Below are 19,803 nucleotides of genomic sequence, written 5' to 3' on the forward strand. Positions count from 1 at the left end.
GTGGAGGTGATGAAATTCCAGTTGAGCTATTTCAAATCCTAAAAGATGATGCTGTTCAAGTGCTGCACTCAATATGCCAGAAAATTTGGAAAACTCAGCAGTGGCCACAGAACTGGAAAAGTTCAGTTTTCATTCCAATCCCAAAGAAGTGCAATGCTAGAGAATGTTCAAACTACCGCACAATTGCACTCATCTCACATGCTAGCAAAATAATACTCAAAATTCTTCAATCCAGGCTTCAGCAGTGTGTGAACTGAGAAATTCCAGATGTTCAAGCTGGATTTAGAAAAGGCAAAGGAACTAGAGATCAAATTGCCAACATCTGTTGGATCATCGAAAAAGCAAGAGAATTCCAGTAAAACATCTACTTCTGCTGTACTGATTACACCAAAGCCTTTGATTGTAGATCACAACAAATTGTGGAAAATTCTTCAAGAGATGGGAATATCAGACCACTTTACCTGCCTCCTGAGAAATCTGTATGCAGATCGAGAAGCAACAATTAGAACTGGACATGGAACAACAGATTGGCTCCAAATTGGAACCAATTTGTCACCCTGTATATTGTCACCCTGCTTATTTAACTTATATGCAGAGTACATCATGCAAAATGCATAAAGAATATAGTCAATCATATTTGAATAACTATGTTTGGGGAAAGATGGGTACTAAACTTGTCATGGTGATTATTTCATAACGCACGCAAACGTCAAATCTCTATGTAGTACACTTTCACTTTTCCCTTTCATGCACTGGAGAAGGAAATGGCAACCCACTCCAGTATTCTTGCCTGGAGAATCCCAGGGACGGTGGAGCCTGGTGGACTGCCGTCTATGGGGTCGCACAGAGTCGGACACGACTGAAGCGACTTAGCAGCAGCAGCAGCAGCAGTACACCTGAAACTTACATAGTATTGTACATCAGCTATATTTCAATTAAAAAGAAAACAAAATGCAGAGCTCCCTTTTCAAAAAGCAGGAAAGAAATAGTGCTATTGAAAGCACTAAAATGTAGAGGTTTTTCCTTCCTTCCAGGATCTTCTTGATGTGTCTTGGCGTTTTTATTTAATGTTGGTCTAAGCAAAGAAAAATTAAAATAGTAAATTATTAGCTTGAATTTTATATTTAATTTTATATTGTGCAGTGGCAGTTTTAAATGCAAATATCAGAGGGTTTTACTGCATATAGATTTGCCAAAATTATACAGTTCTGCTTTGAAACTCATACAGGCATATGCATTTTATTCTTACATGAATAGTGGAAATACTGCAAAAAGTAACTCAACTGATTTTATTTCACTTCTTGATGAGCACATGTTCTACAAATATTCTTTGACTTATTGATAAATGAGAAAGGCCTGAAAGGAAAAGAACTATTGGTTGCCCTGTTTCTCTCTTTCCTTTTATGTCACCAGTTTTGGCAAGTCATTGGTTACTACAAGGAAGTCACATAAATAAGAATATGCTAGGGTTCTTCCATTGTCTGCATTTTTAAATTTTGTTTTAAGTACTGTTTTATTTTAACTAATAAACAAAAACTAAGCTTTGAATATAAATTAAAATTCTTATTTTTCCAAGTGAAAATGCTGATGCTAGCTAAAGTTAATAGTTTAAGAAAGCAGTACTAGTAGATTACTTAGAATTATGGCAGCAACCACCAGAGGAAATAACAATCAGGAGGACTAGGAATGAGATGGCAGACTTTTCCTTATGTAGAACTAGGCAGCAGAGTCTCTTAAGATGACTTGGACTTACATACAGTATGATATATAAAGTACATCAGGATTTTAAATGCCTTCAAGAGCTTAGTAAATCATCTTAAAGCCAGGCACATAAAACAAAAATCAAGAAGAACCAATTGTACATATTAGTTGGGTCCCCAGGTAACTGAAAATTGTTTGTTTGTTTGTTTGTTTGTTTTTAAACAATCTCCACCATACCTTTAAAACAACTTTTATCCTCAAATGAGTTAAGGGATAAGTAAAAAGGAATACAACTTTATTAAAAGTAAATAAATGTAACATATAACATGTACAGATGGCACATGGTGCCAATTTTATTTGCAGATAGTATTCCAAAGTTCACAAGTTACACCTTTGCCACAGCCTTGGCTAAATCTTGAACTAGTGCAGAATTCAGCTGTGCTGATCTTAGCATGCTTAGATGTGGCATACTTGTTCCTGATAGTCATGTGCTTTGTAAGCCCACGATTCACCATGACCATATTTTTGCCAGGTGTTGCATAACAATAAGAAGGGATTCTTCAGTGTATGACAGGTAATGCTGTAGAGTTGGTGTCCATTCACCATTATCAAGAATTTTCAGTTCTAAGCAAAAAGCTCCCGCTGCAATCTGAGGAGGAAAGCACACCATATTGTAGTCCAGCATAGGTAGTTCCATCAGATATTTGGCCAGAGTATGTAGCTCAGCATCAACCTCTCCAATCTTAGATTCTCTCTGAAGGAAATGCAGGGGTAGAGGGCGACCCTGACTAAAATTTACAGCTCTTAGAATCTTCATTTCCATCTGTCTGATTTGGAACTTGGTGAAGTGTTGGCAGTCACAAAGGCAAAGTCACTGATTTCTGGAGGGTACATTTCCTCATATTTGCTTGCAGCAAACATGGCAGTGACTCCAACCAGCTGCAGCATCTTCTTGGGCACACAATTATCCTGCATGAACCGATCAATTTTGTAAGTCATGTACATGTTCTCCTGTAGTAACGTGAATTTCATTTGAATATGCACTAGCCAGTCAATTAGGATGGCTCTCATGTTTCCAGTTACTTCACGACCCATTAGGTATTTTGGTTTGACTGCTTGCTCTTCCCCAAGTTGTCTCAGATAAGCATAGAAATCTTTTACGTATTCACTACAGAGGTTTGGATCCACTCCGTCTTCTGCATCCACAGCACTCACTGCAGGAATTACATCCGAGAAAGCCTGACACAGATATTCTTCTGCAGGGGCACAGCCAGATGTTTCCATGGAGCTTGGAGAGGGAGTATCGACCAAAATGGGCTCAGGAGAAAGTTTCTCTTCCTTAACAGGCTAGGGTTCTATTTCCGGTCCCAGCTGGGGCTCCGGCACAGGTACAGGAGCCTTTTCCAGAGGTTTTGCTGCTTTTTTAGCAGTAACTTTTCCTGCAGCTCAAGTTTTTGCTTTCTTTTTCAGGGGCGGTTTGGCCTGCGGCTGTTCACTGACTTTGTTACCGATGTCTCCAAGCGCTGTTCAGGGCCTCAGCCCAGGCTTAGAGGTTGCAACAGTGGCCACAGGCAAGCGCTTTGCCCCTGCCATACTGATCTTCAGCGTATTTTCAGCATTAATCTTCATGTTCCTCGTGATCCGAAGCACCGTGGCTTCTTCTGCACCAGGCAGCAGCTCAGTGAGGAGAAGGAGAGCACTGGAGCCCCAGACCAGCCTGGAGCTTGATGGTTGCATCTCAGGCCAACCCATTGTCTGTGTTTTAAAAGATTTTTTTTTTAATTTTGGGCTATAGTGCGTCTTCATTGTTCCACATGGGCTTTCTCTAGTTGCAGTGTGCAGGCTTCTCATTGTGGTGGTTTCTGTAGTTGGGGAAGAAGGGTTCTAGGCATGAGAGCTTCAGTGGTTGCAGTAGGTGGACTCAGAAGTTGGTGGCACATGGGCTTAGCAGCTCCTCAGCATGTGGGATCTTCCCAGACCAGGGATGGAACCTGTGTCCCTTGCATTGCAAGGGGGATTCTTAACCACTGGGCCACCAGGGAAGCCCTGCATTTCTTATTATGCCATTGCCTTCTTTCTGTGTTAGAAGCAAGTTGGTTTGAACAGAAAGCACACCCTGTCGGGATAGTCAGCACCCCTGCTTATACAGTTGTAGACATCATGAGTTTGCCTTGTACTGGCTTTGAGTCTCATGAATTACCGAGCATAATAGGTCCATCGGAATTCACCACCCATGTAGTACTGCAGAGGTTGTACGGGAATGAGACAGCAAGGAACACCATCTGCTCATGAGCCTGCTCCTTCATCCCATTAGACTTCACTTACAAAAGTTCAAAGATAAAGTTACTAAGAATTTTAAGGCAATTCTCTGACGATCCAGTGACTTGGCACACTCACTTCTAGGGCCCAATTCCATCCCTGATCCTGGAATTAAGATTCAGCAAGCCCCTTGAAACTACCAAAAAAATAAATAAATAAAAATTTAATGCTGGCAACAACCCAGTATTAAATCAAGTTCTCAACACAGAGTCCTGTGCATAGGACATACATACACTCATGGAGGTGGCCCTGGGTGTGATAGAAGGCGGTAAGAATGGTTGTAGACTTCAATTACTATATCCAGTATAGTGCACTTGTAAACAGATGAGTAAGGAATGTGGATGGAAGGTGCAGGGGAAGAAAGAGCAGAGGAACTGAAAGAAGCCAAGAGAGACACAGAGAGAGAGAAAGAGAGAGAGAGAAACTGGTGTTGACTTTCTAGTTTTCTGAGGCCCAGTTCTACTTCGTGTGTCCTGCTGTTTACCAGCACTACATTGGGCGATGCAGAGAAAATGGAGCTTCACTGGTAGTTCGTGCTGTGATTTGGGGTGAACTAGAAAAAGATGCCCCTTTCTTAAGATACTTTACTGCCATCTGTTGGGAAACTGTCATAATAACTATGTGAATGAATAGTGACCACAATGAATGGTATCTCTTGGGCAGAGCTCAGTCTGTATGTATACTTGTGAATGGCAGCCCTGCCTGTAACCCTCAGGGTCCCCAGGAGTCAGAGTCACGAGTGGGAATAACCTGAGCTTAGCAAACTTAGTGAGTAGCAGGCAGCAGTTGAGACAATAGACCAAGGGGTGGCCCAGGCACACCTCTGAATAACAGCTTCAGAGACATCCAGTTGAGAATCAAAACCAGTTCTTCACTTTATATTCACCTTGCCCCTAGGAGCTTATGAAAATTATCTTGGTGAGGGCTTTTGGCCAATTCCAACATTTGAGAAAGTCTAGTGGGGGAGAATAATATTTTTATCTAGGAGAAGCCTGTGCAAGCTAAAAAAACCCACCAAGCTTCCTTTTCTTTTGCTTTTGGCTAGAATTACATTAACATGTTGTGGTCTACATATCTTGTGTTAATTAAAAGGTCTGAACATAAAATTAATGTATCTTTTATTAATAAAAAATGGGAAAACTATCTATGCAATTTGTTTCAGAGATATCTTTCTAATTATAGGGTCTTTGAGGTGGGAATCAAACACAGAACAACTGTACAAAAAAGATCTTCACGACCCAGATAATCACGATGGTGTGATCACTCACCTAGAGCCAGACATCCTGGAATGTGAAGTCAAGTGGGCCTTAGAAAGCATCACTACGAACAAAGCTAGTGGAGGTGATGGAATTCCAGCTGAGCTATTTCAAATCCTGAAAGATGATGCTGTCAGAGTGCTGCACTCAATATGCCAGCAAATTTGGAAAACTCAGCAGTGGCCACAGGACTGGAAAAGATCAGTTTTCATTCCAATCCCAAAGAAAGGCAATGCCAAAGAATGCTCAAACTACCGCACAATTGCACTCATCTCACATGCTGGTAAAATAATGCTCAAGATCCTCCAAGCCAGGCTTCAGCAATACGTGAACCGTGAACTTCCAGATGTTCAAGCTAGTTTTAGAAAAGGCAGAGGAACCAGAGATCAAGTTGCCAACATCCGCTGGATCATCGAAAAAGCAAGAGAGTTCCAGAAAAACATCTATTTCTGATTTACTGACTATGCCGAAGCCTTTGACTGTGTGGATCACAATAAACTGTGGAAAATTCTGAAAGAGATGGAAATACCAGACCACCTGACCTGCCTCTTGAGAAACCTGTATGCAGGTCAGGAAGCAACAGTTAGAACTGGACATGGAACAACAGACTGGTTCCAAATAGGAAAAGGAGTACGTCAAGGCTGTATATTGTCCCCCTGCTTATTTAACTTCTATGCAGAGTACATCATGAGAAACGCTGGGCTAGAAGAAGCACAAGCTGGAATCAAGATTGCAGGGAGAAACATCAGTAACCTCAGATATGCAGATGACACCACCCTTATGGCAGAAAGTGAAGAGGAACTAAAAAACCTCTTGATGAAAGTGAGAGAGGAGAGTGAAAAAGTTGGCTTAAAGCTCAACATTCAGAAAGCTAAGATCATGGGACGGTCCCATCACTTCATGGGAAATAAATGGGGAAACAGTGGAAACAGTGTCAGACTTTATTTTTTGGGGCTCCAAAATCACTGCAGATGGTGATTGCAGCCATGAAATTAAAAGAGGTTTACTCCTTGGAAGGAAAGTTATGACCAACCTAGATAGCATATTAAAAAGCAGAGACATTACTTTGTCAACAAAGGTCTGTCTAGTCAAGGCTATGGTTTTTCCAGTGGTCATGTATGGATGTGAGAGTTGGACTGTGAAGAAAGCTGAGCACTGAAGAATTGATAGTTTTGAACTGTGGTGTTGGAGAAGACTCTTGAGAGTCCCTTGGACTGCAAGGAGATCCAACCAGTCCATCTTAAAGGAGATCAGTCCTGGGTGTTCATTGGAAGGACTGATGTTTAAGCTGAAACTCCAATACTTTGGCCACCTGATGTGAAGAGCTGACTCATTTGAAAAGATCCTGATGCTGGGAAGGATTGGGGGCAGGAGGAGAAGAGGATGACAGAGGATGAGATGGCTGGATGGCATCACCGAATCGATGGGCATGAGTTTGGGTAAACTCTGGGAGTTGGTGACGGACAGGGAGGCCTGGTGTGCTGCGATTCATGGGATCACAAAGAATCAGACACGACTGAGTGACAACTGAACTGAACTGAACTGAGGTGGGAAAGCAATAAAAGGACTGAAAATTGCAGCTATTAGAAGCTGTACTTCTCTGTAAAACTGGGTAAGCCAAAGAGTTGAGAGAATGAGAAATCTGCCGAGGTCACATCATCCGCACACATTGCGTAGTGAGGATTCTAACCTGGGTTTCCTTGGTTCCTGAGTGTCATTCACTGAGTGTTTCCAGTCCCCAGGAGCGGCATCTACATCTTTCTTCCTCCTTGTCCTCTTCCTGAAATTTTATGAACTTTTATTCAGACTCAGAAAAAACCCAAACCATTTCTTTAACATTTGCTAAAATCTATTGAGCATTGTGAGTATATTGCATTGAATAGCAATTATTAATAATCCTTTTGCAAGCTCCACAGTTACCAGCAACCCAATAATATCTCTTCTTTGTCCACAGAGTACATTAAACTGTACTCTTAAAAGAGAACATCTCGGGAATTCCCTGGCTGTCCCGTGGTTAGGACTCAGCGCTTCCACTGCAAGGGGCATGGGTTCGATCCCTGGTTGGGGAACTAAGATCTGGTACACTGTGTGGCACGGCCAAAAAAAAAAGGAACATTTTCTTATGTGTGAATAAAAACAAAGAGTTCTCCAAATATAAACTAGGGCATAATTATGTGAATTTTTTTAGAAATTCAGTTTGATTATAGTTAATACTTGATGTGTTAAAAGTCTTGTGCTGTTTAATTCTGTCAATTCATTATTATAAATTTAATCATTTCAACAATCAAATTTCTTTAATTTTTCTATGTGTAATTACTCTTATATGGTTTTTTGTCTGCCATACTAAAGACAAATTGATATAAACTAGCAAATTGATAGTGTGACACTGGTTTTATTCATAGCTGAAAAAATACTAAATTATTCAATTGTACAGACTTTTTCCTATTTTTTAATTAAGGTTTGGTTTACAGTAAAATTCACTTTTTTTGGTGTACAATTCTGTAAGTTTTGAGAAACATACACAATTATGTAACCACCATCACAATTAAGATAGATAACAATTTCATCACCTCCCCCTCCAAAATCTTTGCGAGCTCAGCCACAGTTAAATATATCTTCTTCTTGGGATCTGGTCCAAAGGCCTTTCACTTCCCCTCAGCAGACCATCTGGCCTTTCCCAGAAAGCTCTTGGCTCTCGAGTTGATGGGAATAGTAAGGGGCTGTGTTCACAGCCTAAGGGATGCAGCACATATAAGGTCATCCACCCAGACTGTCAGCCTTTCCTGGTGGCTCAGATGGTAAAGAATCTGCCCGTAATGCAGGAGACCCGGGTATGACCCCTGGGTCAGGAAGATCCCCTAGAGTAAGGAATGGCTACCCACTTCAGGATTCTTGCCTGGAGAATTCCATGGGCTGAGGAGACTCACGGGCTAAAGTCCATGGGATCGCAGAGATGGACACGAATGAGTGACTAACACTTAGTCTTTTACCCAGACTCTCAAAAGACTCTCAGTCTAGGAGGATAAAAAGGAAGAGGGGACAGAAGGGACCACCAGTGAGTCACTCCTAGGTTTGTCAAGAGCCTCTGCTTATCTGGTCTAGCAACTTGCTCAGCCTTCTCAGATACACACTACACACAACATGCACACACACACCACACACACATACAATTATTAACACATGCAAATATGAAGACACATCTAAAATATTTAAGTGCCTACATATACATGATCAACTCTGTATACAAATGTTCACTCACATATAAATAAACAGACACATACATAGATAAACACATGCACATGATCATGCACAACTTCTGGGAACATTTCATCATTGTGAACATTATTGGCAATTTGTTCTTCCTGTTGCTCAACTTTATACCTCCTCAGGCCACGAGGCAGGAGATGCTGCTTGCTGCTGACTCTTCTTTGGGTCTTCTTGGTTGCTATGAGTTATGGTGGCTAAATGTGATGTCCGATTTTCAACCAATTTAGAGCTCTTGCATCAATGAGCGACATGAGGAGCCTGATGCTGGTTATGAATGAGGTACTGGGGGCTGATGGAACAGCAGGGCATAGATCAGTGTACACAGGGACTTGACTGCCTGAGATGTTATGTGTGTGTCGCTCTATATCCAGCAGTGTTTGCATTTTCTTGTGTTAAGAAAGCCTGTATTGGGACTTCCCTGGTGGTCCAGTGGCTAAGACTCTGAGCTCCCAACACAGGAGGTCCAGGTTTGATCCCTGGTCCAGGGGAACTAGATCCCACATGCCGCAACTGAGAGTTCACATGCCACAACTAAAGACCTGATAGGCCACGATGAAAATCCAAGATCCTGCATGCTGCAACTAAAAGCCAGCGTAGCCAAATAAATAATTTTTTTTAAAAGGAAGAAAGCCTGTATCATGAAGCTTGCATTTTTCTATATAATCAGTGGGATTCATTTCAGTTTGTACATGGTGAACTCTTCACTGAACTTTGGAGAGGAGGGGTTTTGAGCACCTGTGAGTTCACCCGCAGGCCTTTCTTGAATGCTGTACTGTGAACTGGGAGTGGGCAGGTTCAAGCCACCCTTCAAGCCCAACCCACTGATCTGCCCCTACCTTCATCCCATTTAAGGGATCAACTCATTCCTCTCAGGGAGTGAGCAAGAGCACCTATTACTTGTTTTCACTCCCTTGTACTGCAGCAGGAATCCCAATAAAGCCTTGCCTGAATGTCGATTAAAGGGTCCAAGTGCCTGGGTGGGTAACAGAGGAGGAGCCACAAATGAGTGATTAACTCTGGGCTATCCAAATGAGGACTGGTTACGGGTACTTCGTGCCAAGTGGGGTGACTGCTGGGAAAGTAGTGAGTAGTAAATCTTGACTGGAGATAGATGGTATGAAGGGGGATGTTGGAAGACTAAAAGGTGGGTGGGTTGAGCCTGGATCATACAAAGCCTTAGCAGTCACACTGGGAAGAGTTTGTGCCCTACCAAGGACTCTGAGTGGCAGAGTGTGGCATGACTAGAGCCATGTGTCCGGAGGAGTAATCTTGCTGTGTGAGTAGGGCCAGTGGAGGAAGGGGATAGCATTTTTAAAAGTTTTAATATTGTCTGTCTTTCGAGTAAATAATGCATTCTTATGGTTCAAAAGTCAAAAAGTACAGAACAATGTATAATGAAATATTTCCCTTCTATTCTTGATCCCTGTCAGTTTCCATTTCTAGAACAATACATTTTAACAAAATTATTTATTCTTCCAAAAATAGTATATGCATATACAAGAAAGAATAAAGTACATATTTCTTTTATCCTTTTTACACAGATGATAGCCCAATACATGCACATTCTTTTTTATGTGTATTACTTAAAGTCACATGACAAACATATGAGACAAATAATGTTATTGTCTTCCTTCTACAGATGAAAAAATTAAGGCACAGAGAGGCTAAGAAATTTACCTAAAATTACAGATTTCATAAATGGTGAAGTTGAGATTTGAACCTTGGGTGTCAGACTTCAGAGATTTGTTTAGAGCTCCACTCAGAGCTCTTCTTTAATAAGTCAGTTTGCTTCTTCTACATTTCATCTATTTTTATTTTTTGAAGAAGAGTTGATGCAAAAATTATGCAAGTTATAAGTATACAATATGGCAGATAGATGGGCAAACAGTGGAAACAATGGCTGACTTTATTTTTCTGGGCTCCAAAGTCGCTGCAGATGGTGATTGCAGCCATGAAATTAAAAGACACTTACTCCTGGAAGGAAAGTTATGACTAACCTAGACAGCATATTAAAAAGCAGAGACATTACTTTGCCAACAAAGACCCGTCTAGTCAAGGCTATGGTTTTTCCAGTGGTCATGTATGGATGTGAGAGTTGGACTATAAAGAAAGCTGAGCGCCAAAGAATTGATGCTTTTGAACTGTGGTGTTGGAGAAGACTCTTGAGAGTCCCTTGGACTGCAAGGAGATCCAACCAGTCCATCCTAAAGGAGATCAGTCCTGGGTGTTCATCGGAAGGACTGATGTTGAAGCTGAAACTCCAATACTTTGGCCACCTGATGCGAAGAGCTGACTCATTTGAAGACTCTGATGCTGGGAAAGATTGAGGGCAGGAGGAGAAGGGGATGACAGAGGATGAGATGGTTGGATGGCATCACCGACTCATTGGACATGGATTTGGGTGGACTCCGGGAGTGGTGATGGACAGGGAGGCCTGGCGTGCTGCGATTCATGGGGTTGCAAAGAGTCAGACACGACTGAGTGACTGAACTGAACTGACAGTGATTCACAATTTTTAACATTCTTAGGTAATTTAATTTATATTAAATATTAGCTGTATTCCCTTGTACAATATATCCTTGTAGCGTATTTTCTACCTAATATTTTGTATCTTTTAATCCTCTACTCGTATATTGTTTTCTTCCACGTTTTAATTGTATCTTTAGCTCACATCTAGCTTCTCATTTTTAAAAACCAGTGTCCAGGAAATCGGAGAAGGCAATGGCACTCCACTCCAGTACTCTTGCCTGGAAAATCCCACGGACGGAGGAGCCTGGTAGGCTACAGTCCACGGGGTCGCTGAGAGTCGGACACGACTGAGCGACTTCACTTTCACTTTTCCCTTTCATGCACTGGAGAAGGAAATGGCAACCCACTCCAGTATTCTTGCCTGGAGAATCCCAGGGACGGTGGAGCCTGGTGGACTGCCGTCTATGGGGTCGCACAGAGTCGGACACGACTGAAGCGACTTAGCAGCAGCAGCAGCAGTCCAGGAAATAAGTTCAGAATAACTGAAGAATTGTGAGTTACTTTGAAATTATTTATTTATTTATTTGTTTTTGGCTGTGCTAGGTCTTTGTTGCTTTGCTTGGGCTTTCTCTAGTTTCAGCGAGCAGGGGCTACTCTTTGCTGCATGCACAGGCTTTTCACTGTGTTGGCTTCTCTTGTTGCGGAGCACAGGCTTGAGGCGTAGGGGTTCAGTAGCTGTGGCATGGGTGCTCTAGCGGCTTAGTTGCTCCACAGCAGGTGGAATTTTCTTGTACTAGGGCTTGAACCTGTGTTTCTTGCATTGGTAGGCAGATTCCTATCCACTGTACCACCACAGAAGTCTACCTTGAATTTTTATTTTATTTTTACTGTGTATTTTTTTTCTTAATTTGAGAACTTGTGATAAAATACACATAAAAGTTATCATTTTAATCATGTTTAAGTGTACAGTTCAGAGGCATTAAGTGCATTCATAATGTTGTGCCACCATCATCATCATCTATGACTCTTTTCATTGTGCAAAATAGGTACTCGATGCCAATTAAGCAAAAACTCCTCATTCCTCTCCCCCTGCTTCAGCCTCTGACAACCACCATTCTTTTTCTGCCTCTATGACTTTGACTCTTCTAGGTACTTAAATAAGTGGGATCACACAGTATTTGTCTTTTTGTGACTGGCTTATTTCACTTAGCATGATGTCCTCAAGCCTCACTTGTGTTGTAGCATATGTCAAAATTTCCTTCCTTTTCCAGGCTGAATAATATTCCACTGTATCTATATACCATGTTTTGCTTATCTAGTCACCTACTGATGGATACTTACATTACTTCCATGTTTTAACTATTATACATACAGTTTTGCACCTTGCTTTTTACATTAGCAAAGCAACTTGTATTTTTTTCTCTATCAGTATCTAATAAGTCTCCTTTTTTCTTGTCTTTTATCCTTTTCTTCTTGTTTTGTTTTACAGGTGCATATTTCAGTATTTGTGCAAGCTGTAGTTTCTTTAACCTGTTGCCTAAAGCTGGATATTAAGATTGTTTCCAGTTGGTTTTGTTTGTTTTGCTCTTACAAACAATACTGCAATGCAAATATATATAATTTTGCAGTTAGTGTTGATCCAAGATACACCAATGACCTCATTCCAGCTTTTAAAGGAATGTTTGGCTCTGTAAGCAGACCTGCGTGGACCATTCCTAAGGGCTCACTTGCTCTGTTCTTGAGATAATCTATTGGGATCACATCCTCCCTCTCTCCCTTTACTTTGGTGCTTCTATGTAAGGTACAGACTTGCAAGATTAGCCCTGCTGTTCCTACATTTCTCTAGGGAAGAACTGACACCCATGGGAGTTATAAGGCAAGCAACCCTGTGTATTTCAAACTGGAATTTTAAAAATGTTTATTGACTATGTATTAAGCAAAGGGAAATAAACTGACTTGTTTATAAAATTATCTACTTTTTTCTTTATATTAAAAATAAAGGATTTATTATTGTATTTATCATTATATTTTATACAATATGAATTTGTGTTTGTCCTTGGTTTTTCCATTATTTATATCATTATCCAGCAATACTAACTAAAAGTATGGGTAACTTATAAGATACAGTTATAAAGTGTTGGGTTGGTCAAAATGTTCATTCAGATTTTCCCAATAGATGTTATTGAAACACTCGAATGAACTTTTTGACCAACCCAATATTTTTCAAACCATGTTTAGTGATTTTCTGGAATTCATGTAACCAAGATGTTTCACACTTTCAGAAACCTGTTCTTTCTCCAGCTTCCTTTTATAACTTTCTGAACCAAACAAGGATTAAAAGTAGACAACTTGCTATGCTTTACTCATTGTTAAAATTTTCAAAAGCAATAGACTTTTCTAATGGATATGACGTGGTATGTGTGCATATGTGTGTGTCTGTGTGTTTGTGTGCATGTGATATAGGTGTGAGGAGGGAGGGAAAGAAAGAGAGAGAGAGAGGAATGAGTGTGAAGTTTTTGAACTGAACTGAAAGCATGAAGTTGCCAATTACTGAGACAGGGAAAGCATGTGGAAGGGGCATCGTATTATGGGTGTAAATTAGAAATTTGATTTGGAATATGTTAACTTTGAGATGTCTCTTAGACTTCCAGATTTATACGATAAGAAGTCGGTTGGATATACAAATCTCGAGATTAGGACATGTTCTAGGCAGAGATAACATATATAAAATGCTTAAAATGCTACCTTTTGTTGTTCAGTGGCCTAGTCGTGTCCAACTCTTTGCAACCCCATGGACTGCAGCATGCCAGGCTCCTCTGTCCCTCGCTATTTCCTGACATTTGCTCAAACTCATGTCTATTGATAATATCAATATTGATACATGCAATAGCATCAATGATGCTATCTAACCATCTCATTCTCTGCCGCCCTCTTTCCCTTATGTCTTCAATCTTTCCCAGTATAAAGGTCTCTTCCAATGAATTGGCTCTTCGCCTCAGGTGGCCAAAGTATTGGAGATTCAGCTTCAGCATCAGTCCTTCCAATGAATATTCAAGGTGGATTTCCTTTAGGATTGGCTAGTTTGATCTCCTTGCTATCCAAAAGACTCTCAGGAGTCCTCTCCAACAGCACAATTTCAAAGCATCCATTCTTCGGTGCTCAGTCTTCTTTATGATCCAACTCTCACATTCATACATGACTACCAGAAAAACCATAGCTTTGACTATACCTTTGTTGGCAAAGTGATGTCTCTGCTTTTTAATACACTGTTTAGGTTCGTCATAGCTTCCTTCCAAAGAGCAAGTGTCTTTTAATTTCATGGCTGCAGTCACCATCCACAGTGATTTTGGAAAGTGAAAGTGTATTCGCTCAGCCGTGTCTTACTCTTTGCTACCCCATGGACGAGAGCCCATTAGGCTCCTCTGTCCATGGAATTCTCCAGACAAGAATACTGGAGTGGGTTGCTGTTCCCTTCTCCAGGATATCTTCCCAACCCAGAGATCAGACTCAGGTCTCCTGCATTGCAGGCAGATTTTTTACCATCTGATTTTTTCCCACCAGGGAAGCACAAGCAAAAGTGATTGTGGAGCCCAAGAAAATAAAGTCTGTCACTGTTTCCATTGTTTCCCCATCTTTTTGCCATTAAGTGATGGGACCGGATGCCATGATCTTAGTTTTTTGAATGTTAAGTTTTGAGCCAGCTTTTTCATTCTCCTCTTTCACCTTCCTCAAGAGGCTCTTTACTTCCTCTTCACTTTCTGCCATTAGAGTGGTATCATCTGCATATTTGAGATTGTTGATATTTCTCCTGGCAATCTTGATTCCAGCTTGTGAGTCATCGGCTCAGCATTTCAAATGATGTAGTCTGCATCTAAGTTAAATAAACAGGGTGACAATATACAGCGTTGATGTACTCCTTTCTCAATTTGGAACCAGTCTGTTGTTCCATGTTGGGTTCTCACTGTTGCTTCTTTACCTGCATGCCGATTTCTCAGGAGGCAGGTAAGGTGGTCTGGTATCCCCATCTCTTTAAGAATTTTCCACAGTTTATTGTGATCCACATAGTGGATCTCCAGTGATTTTTCATTTTATTCAGAGACAAAGGTAAAATGTTTAAAATGTGCCTACAAGGCTCTCTGTAATCTGCTTCCCCCACCCCAATATCTTCTACTTGAGTGATGGTAATGCTAGTTGCCATAACAAAAAACAACACACTACCAGTGGCTTAACACAACTGAAGTCTGTTTTCTGTTCACCAAACAGTCCTATGGGGGTATTCTTGGTCAGCTAGAGCCTTTCCTCCATGTAGTTGATTCAGAGATCCAGGTTTCTCTGTCTTCTGTTTTGCCATTCCTTAGAACCTCCGAATTCTCTACTTCTAGCTGGTGGAAGGCAAAAAAGAGAGATGGAAAAAGTCTCATTTGTTTCTTAAAATTTTAATTAATTAGTTAATCTCATCTGCCTCTTTTTAAAATTTTATTATTTTTTTATTGATGTATAGTTGATTTACAATGTTGTGCCGATCTCTGCTATACAGCAGTGACTCAGTTATACACCATGTAGACATTCTCTTTAAAAATATTCTTTTTTACTATAGTTCATCACAGAATACTAAATATAGTTCCCTGTGCTATACAGTAGGGCCTTGTTATTTGTCCATCCTGAAATAGTTCATGTCTGCCAGCCCCAAACTTCTAGTCCTTCCCTTCCTCACCCTGTCCCTCTTGGCAGTCACAAGTCTGTTCTCTATGTCTGTGAGTCTGCTTCTGTTTTATAGATAGCTTTGCTTGTGCCATATTTTAGATTCCACATATAAGTGATATAGTATTTGTGTTTCTCTTTCTGACTTCACTTAGTATGATTATCTCTAGTTGCATCCATGTTGCTGCAAATGGCATTTTCATTTTTTATGAATGAGTAGTATTCCATTGTGTGTGTATGTGTGTGTGTGTATATATATATATATATATATGTATATACCTCACATCTTCTATATTCATTCATCAGTCATGGACATTTAGGTTGTTTCCATGTCTTGGTTATTGTGAACAGTGCTGCTATGAACATAGGGTACATGTATCTTTTTGAATTACAATTTTGTCCAGGTATATCCCCAGACATGGAAATGCTGGATCATATGGTAATTCTATTTTCATTTTTCTGAGGAACCTCCACACTTTTCCATAGTGGCTGCACCAACCTACATTCCCACCAACAGTGTAGGCAGGTTCCCTTTTCTCCCTTTTGCTTCTTAAGTACCCTAATCTAGCTGTGACATACATAAAGTCCTTCACAAATTCTATTGGTGAGAATCAGACACATGATCAATATCTGAATGCAAGTAGGGTGGGAAACGTTTTCCCTGACCAGGCAGCTGCTTCCTAGGGACAACTCCACACACCGTGACAGGGGAAACATGATTATTTGGTGAATTGTAAGCCCATCTTCTCTCACTCCTCCCACCTCCAACACTCCCTAGCCACTCTAGCTTTCTTATTGTTCCTTGACCACTCCAGGCACACTTTTGCCTCATGCCCTTTCCTTATTTGTGCTGTTCTTAGTTGTGTCCAACTCTTGGCAACCCTATACTGTAGCCCACCAGGCTCCTCTGTCCATGGGGATTCTCCAGGCAAGAATACTGGAGTGGGTTGCCACACCCTCTCCAGGGGATCTTCCCAAACCGGGGATTGAACCTAGGTCTCCTTCATTGCAGAATGCTTTCCCATCTGAGCCACCAGGGAAGCCCAGGAGTATTTCCTGTATTTACCTTCCCTCAGATATCGACTTGCTCTCTCTCAGATCCTCGGTGCTGAAATGGGTGCCCCAAGTTGCCGCTTATTAAGAGTATGTTATGGGGACTTCCCTGGTGGTCCAGTGGTTAAGAATCCATCTTGCAATGCAGGGGACATGGGTCGGATCTCTGATCAGGGAACTAAGATCGCACATGCCACGGAGCAACTAAGCCTGAGCCATAACTACTGAGCCTACGTGTCACAACGAAGATCCTGTACACCATGACTAAGACCCAGTGCAGCCAAACACATAAATAAATACTAAAAAGAAACATTGGTTTAAGAACAAAAGAGTATGTTATGTTCCAGATATTTAAATTCCTTTCTTCATTCGTTAAAAAAAATTAAGAATCTTGAAAGCAATCTTGTGGGGGTAAGAATGATTATTCCCATCTCAGAGAAGTTGACTGATGTACCTCTGCTCACATAACTAGCAAGAGTGGAAGTGAGGATTTAATCTAAAACTTAAGAGCACGCAGCTCTGTTGTTTTCCTCTGAATCTGGAAGAAGCAATCACTCTGCCAAACATATTTCCTAATGGAAGGAGATTACTTTACAGTTGAGTATTCTGGGCCTCTGAGCAGTTACATTTCCCAGGGCAAATTAATACAGTCTTTTGTTTCTAACATGTTTTATGAGTTGAGTTAGTGTGAGAGGTCTCCTAGCACCTGATCACCCTGGACACATTGGATAAAAAGTTTCTAGACTTCAAACTGAGACTAATCAAGCCTTTTTCAAGTCTCTTCTTCCCTATGACTCCCAGAGTGATCATTCTAAGATATAAATCAGATCTTGTCACTCCTCAGCTTAAATTCCTCCAGGTTACCATTCCTCTGACACAGGGTAAATTCTTTAGCCTGGCATTTGAAGCCTTTCCTGCTTTGTCCCTCTTCTCTCTCCCTGGTTTCACCTTTTAATTCTCTGTCTTCCAGAGAAATGAATTACATCTTGTTGCTCCTATGTAACCATTTTAACCTGTCACTCCCTGTGTGTTGTTGCACATGCTGTCTGAAACATCTTTCCCTCCCTGTTTTACTTGAGAAATTTCTTTTGATCCTTTGGAACTCAGGTTGGATTATATCTCCTCCTGGAAGCCTTCCCTGATCATCACCCACCCTGGAAGGATGCCCCTTTTCCATGCATTGTAACCATTTAGCTCTCTGAGCCTCCTCTCCTGTCTCTGTGTCCCCAGCATGCAAGAGAGGGTGAGGCACCACCCTCAATGCACTTTGTAAAGCTACCTTTTCTGCACTTTTTTTCTTACTGGTTCAGGCAGGTTACATACAAAGAGGATCAGGTGCTATGGTTCCAGGTGACGTTGGCTGTGACTTCCAAGTCACCCTCCCCGTGGGAACCAATACTTGAGAGAGGTACCCAGGAGAGAACTCAGGGTGAGCCTTTGGGGAAGCGAGCTGCCTTCTCAGGCCTTTAGCAGCAGCCTGTCAGAGCAGACCCTAGGCATACCTCTTGTTGGAATAATAATATAATCTCTAATATTTATTGAGTGCCTACTACTTCCAGACACTATTCTAATCATTTAACCTGTATGAGCATTCATCTTATGGAATCACAAGAAACATGACGGCTGGCACCTGGAAACTGCCCAAGGTCACACAGTAAATGAGAAAGTCAGATTTCAAATCTGAGCACTCTGTTTCTAGAGCCTACTAGAAGTAACCACTATACACATTGCCTTCTTGATTTCTGATCTCCATTTTTCTGCCTAGATTCTGTGGGAAATCAAATCGGAGGGTCCCAATCCAAGTACCAGGAAGCAAGTTTCTCTCCTGGTCCCCCACTTCCTCAGGAGAACTCGCTCAGGGATGGAACTGAGAATTGTCAGAAGCAGAAGGGAAGCTCGCAATGACAGGGGCCTCTGGAGGCTCTAGAAGAGAGAAAGGCACAGCCATGTGCAAGGGAAAAGGCCTGCCTGGAGTGGGGGTGAGAGGTCAGGGACTGATCACAAGCCCAGGATTCAACTCCAGGCTTTGTCTTTCAGACTTTACGGAACCATGGGGAAAGGCCTCGCTTCTTTCTGAGCCTTAGTTTCCCCATTTATAAGCCAAGGGTAAATATACAGCGGGCTGATTCACCTCTGGCGAAAGAGGAGACATCCCCAGAGAAAAGGCCAGCCATGGACGTCAGGGAGCGGGACTGGGAAGAAGGCTATCTGCGGCTTAGGCCAGTAGGCTTCCTAGAGAGGATGAGCTGGGTTTCCTAGCTCAACCTTAAGACCTATTCCCGACACAGGGCCGGGCTACGGAGGAGATCGTTGGACCTTCAATGGGGGTCGGGGGTGGGGGCGGAGCACGGACCAGGGGCCAGGCTCTGAAGGATGCGTCCACTCATCTCGCACCTCCGCTGCCCTTCCTAACGGAGTCGCAGCCCCGAGGGGGTGGCGGGTGCGGACGATCCAGCAGTTGCCTGCCGCGCTGCGGCGACCGCCTGGGAAGCTGCGGCCCGCCGGGCCAGAAGAGCATCACGTCATCCTTTCCGTGAGGAGCCCGCCCCCTCCCCAACGGCGCCTGCGCGGGCGCGGCGGGAGGGAGCCGCGGTGGGGGCTCTCCTCAGCGCTTTCCGCCCTTCTCCGCGCTCGCTCCGGCCGCGGCGCTCTCGGCTGGCGACAGCGGCCGCAAAGCGGAGGGGAAGGAGTCCAGGATGCGGCGCGGGGCGGCCCGGTGCCCCCCTGCCCCGTCACGGCAGCCGCGGCGGCCGCGGGGACCGGGCCAAGGCCGGGGGCGGCGGCCGGAGCCGCGGTAGCGGCAGCGGCGGCGGGAGGGGCGGCCTGAGGGCGGGCGGGCGCCCGGGTGCGGGCCCTCGACGCTCCGCACGGCCCGGCCCGGCTCGGCCCCGGCGCCATGAGCGGCGGCGGAGGCGGCGGAGGGGGCTCGGCGCCCAGTCGCTTCGCCGACTACTTTGTCATCTGCGGGCTGGACACCGAGACCGGGCTGGAGCCGGACGAGCTGTCGGGTGAGTGCGCGCTGAGTCCAGGGCCGCTT

At 42.8% G+C, this 19,803-nt stretch overlaps 1 protein-coding gene, 1 long non-coding RNA gene and 1 pseudogene across 8 annotated transcripts in view; 1 reads left to right on the forward strand and 2 right to left on the reverse strand.

The window, feature by feature from the left end:
• Nucleotides 1–2,055: 2,055 nt before the first annotated feature.
• Nucleotides 2,056–3,453, reverse strand: LOC145525252 (G2/mitotic-specific cyclin-B1-like; annotated as a pseudogene).
• Nucleotides 3,454–15,237: 11,784 nt separating this feature from the next.
• LOC145526062 (uncharacterized) lies at nt 15,238–19,335 on the reverse strand. The gene is made up of 2 exons (XR_014068657.1): nt 19,120–19,335; nt 15,238–15,394 (listed from the first exon to the last, which is right to left on the reverse strand). It is a non-coding gene; the product is annotated as an uncharacterized LOC145526062 (long non-coding RNA).
• Nucleotides 19,332–19,803, forward strand: part of DENND5A (DENN domain containing 5A) — a 97,013-nt gene continuing 96,541 nt past the window's right edge. For 4 of the 7 annotated variants that reach the window (XM_081540714.1, XM_081540715.1, XM_081540718.1 and 1 more), the window contains exon 1: nt 19,332–19,774. In XM_081540714.1, the coding sequence (XP_081396840.1) occupies nt 19,663–19,774 (112 nt within the window). In that variant the 5' untranslated portion in view covers nt 19,332–19,662. The remainder of the gene's footprint in view (nt 19,775–19,803) is intronic. The other 3 variants (XM_081540719.1, XM_081540720.1, XM_081540716.1) reach the window with 2 other exon arrangements.

The sequence above is a fragment of the Giraffa tippelskirchi genome, chromosome 11, assembly GCF_054371585.1.
Source record: "Giraffa tippelskirchi isolate mGirTip1 chromosome 11, T2T-mGirTip1v1.2.pri, whole genome shotgun sequence".
Lineage (NCBI taxonomy): Eukaryota > Metazoa > Chordata > Mammalia > Artiodactyla > Giraffidae > Giraffa > Giraffa tippelskirchi.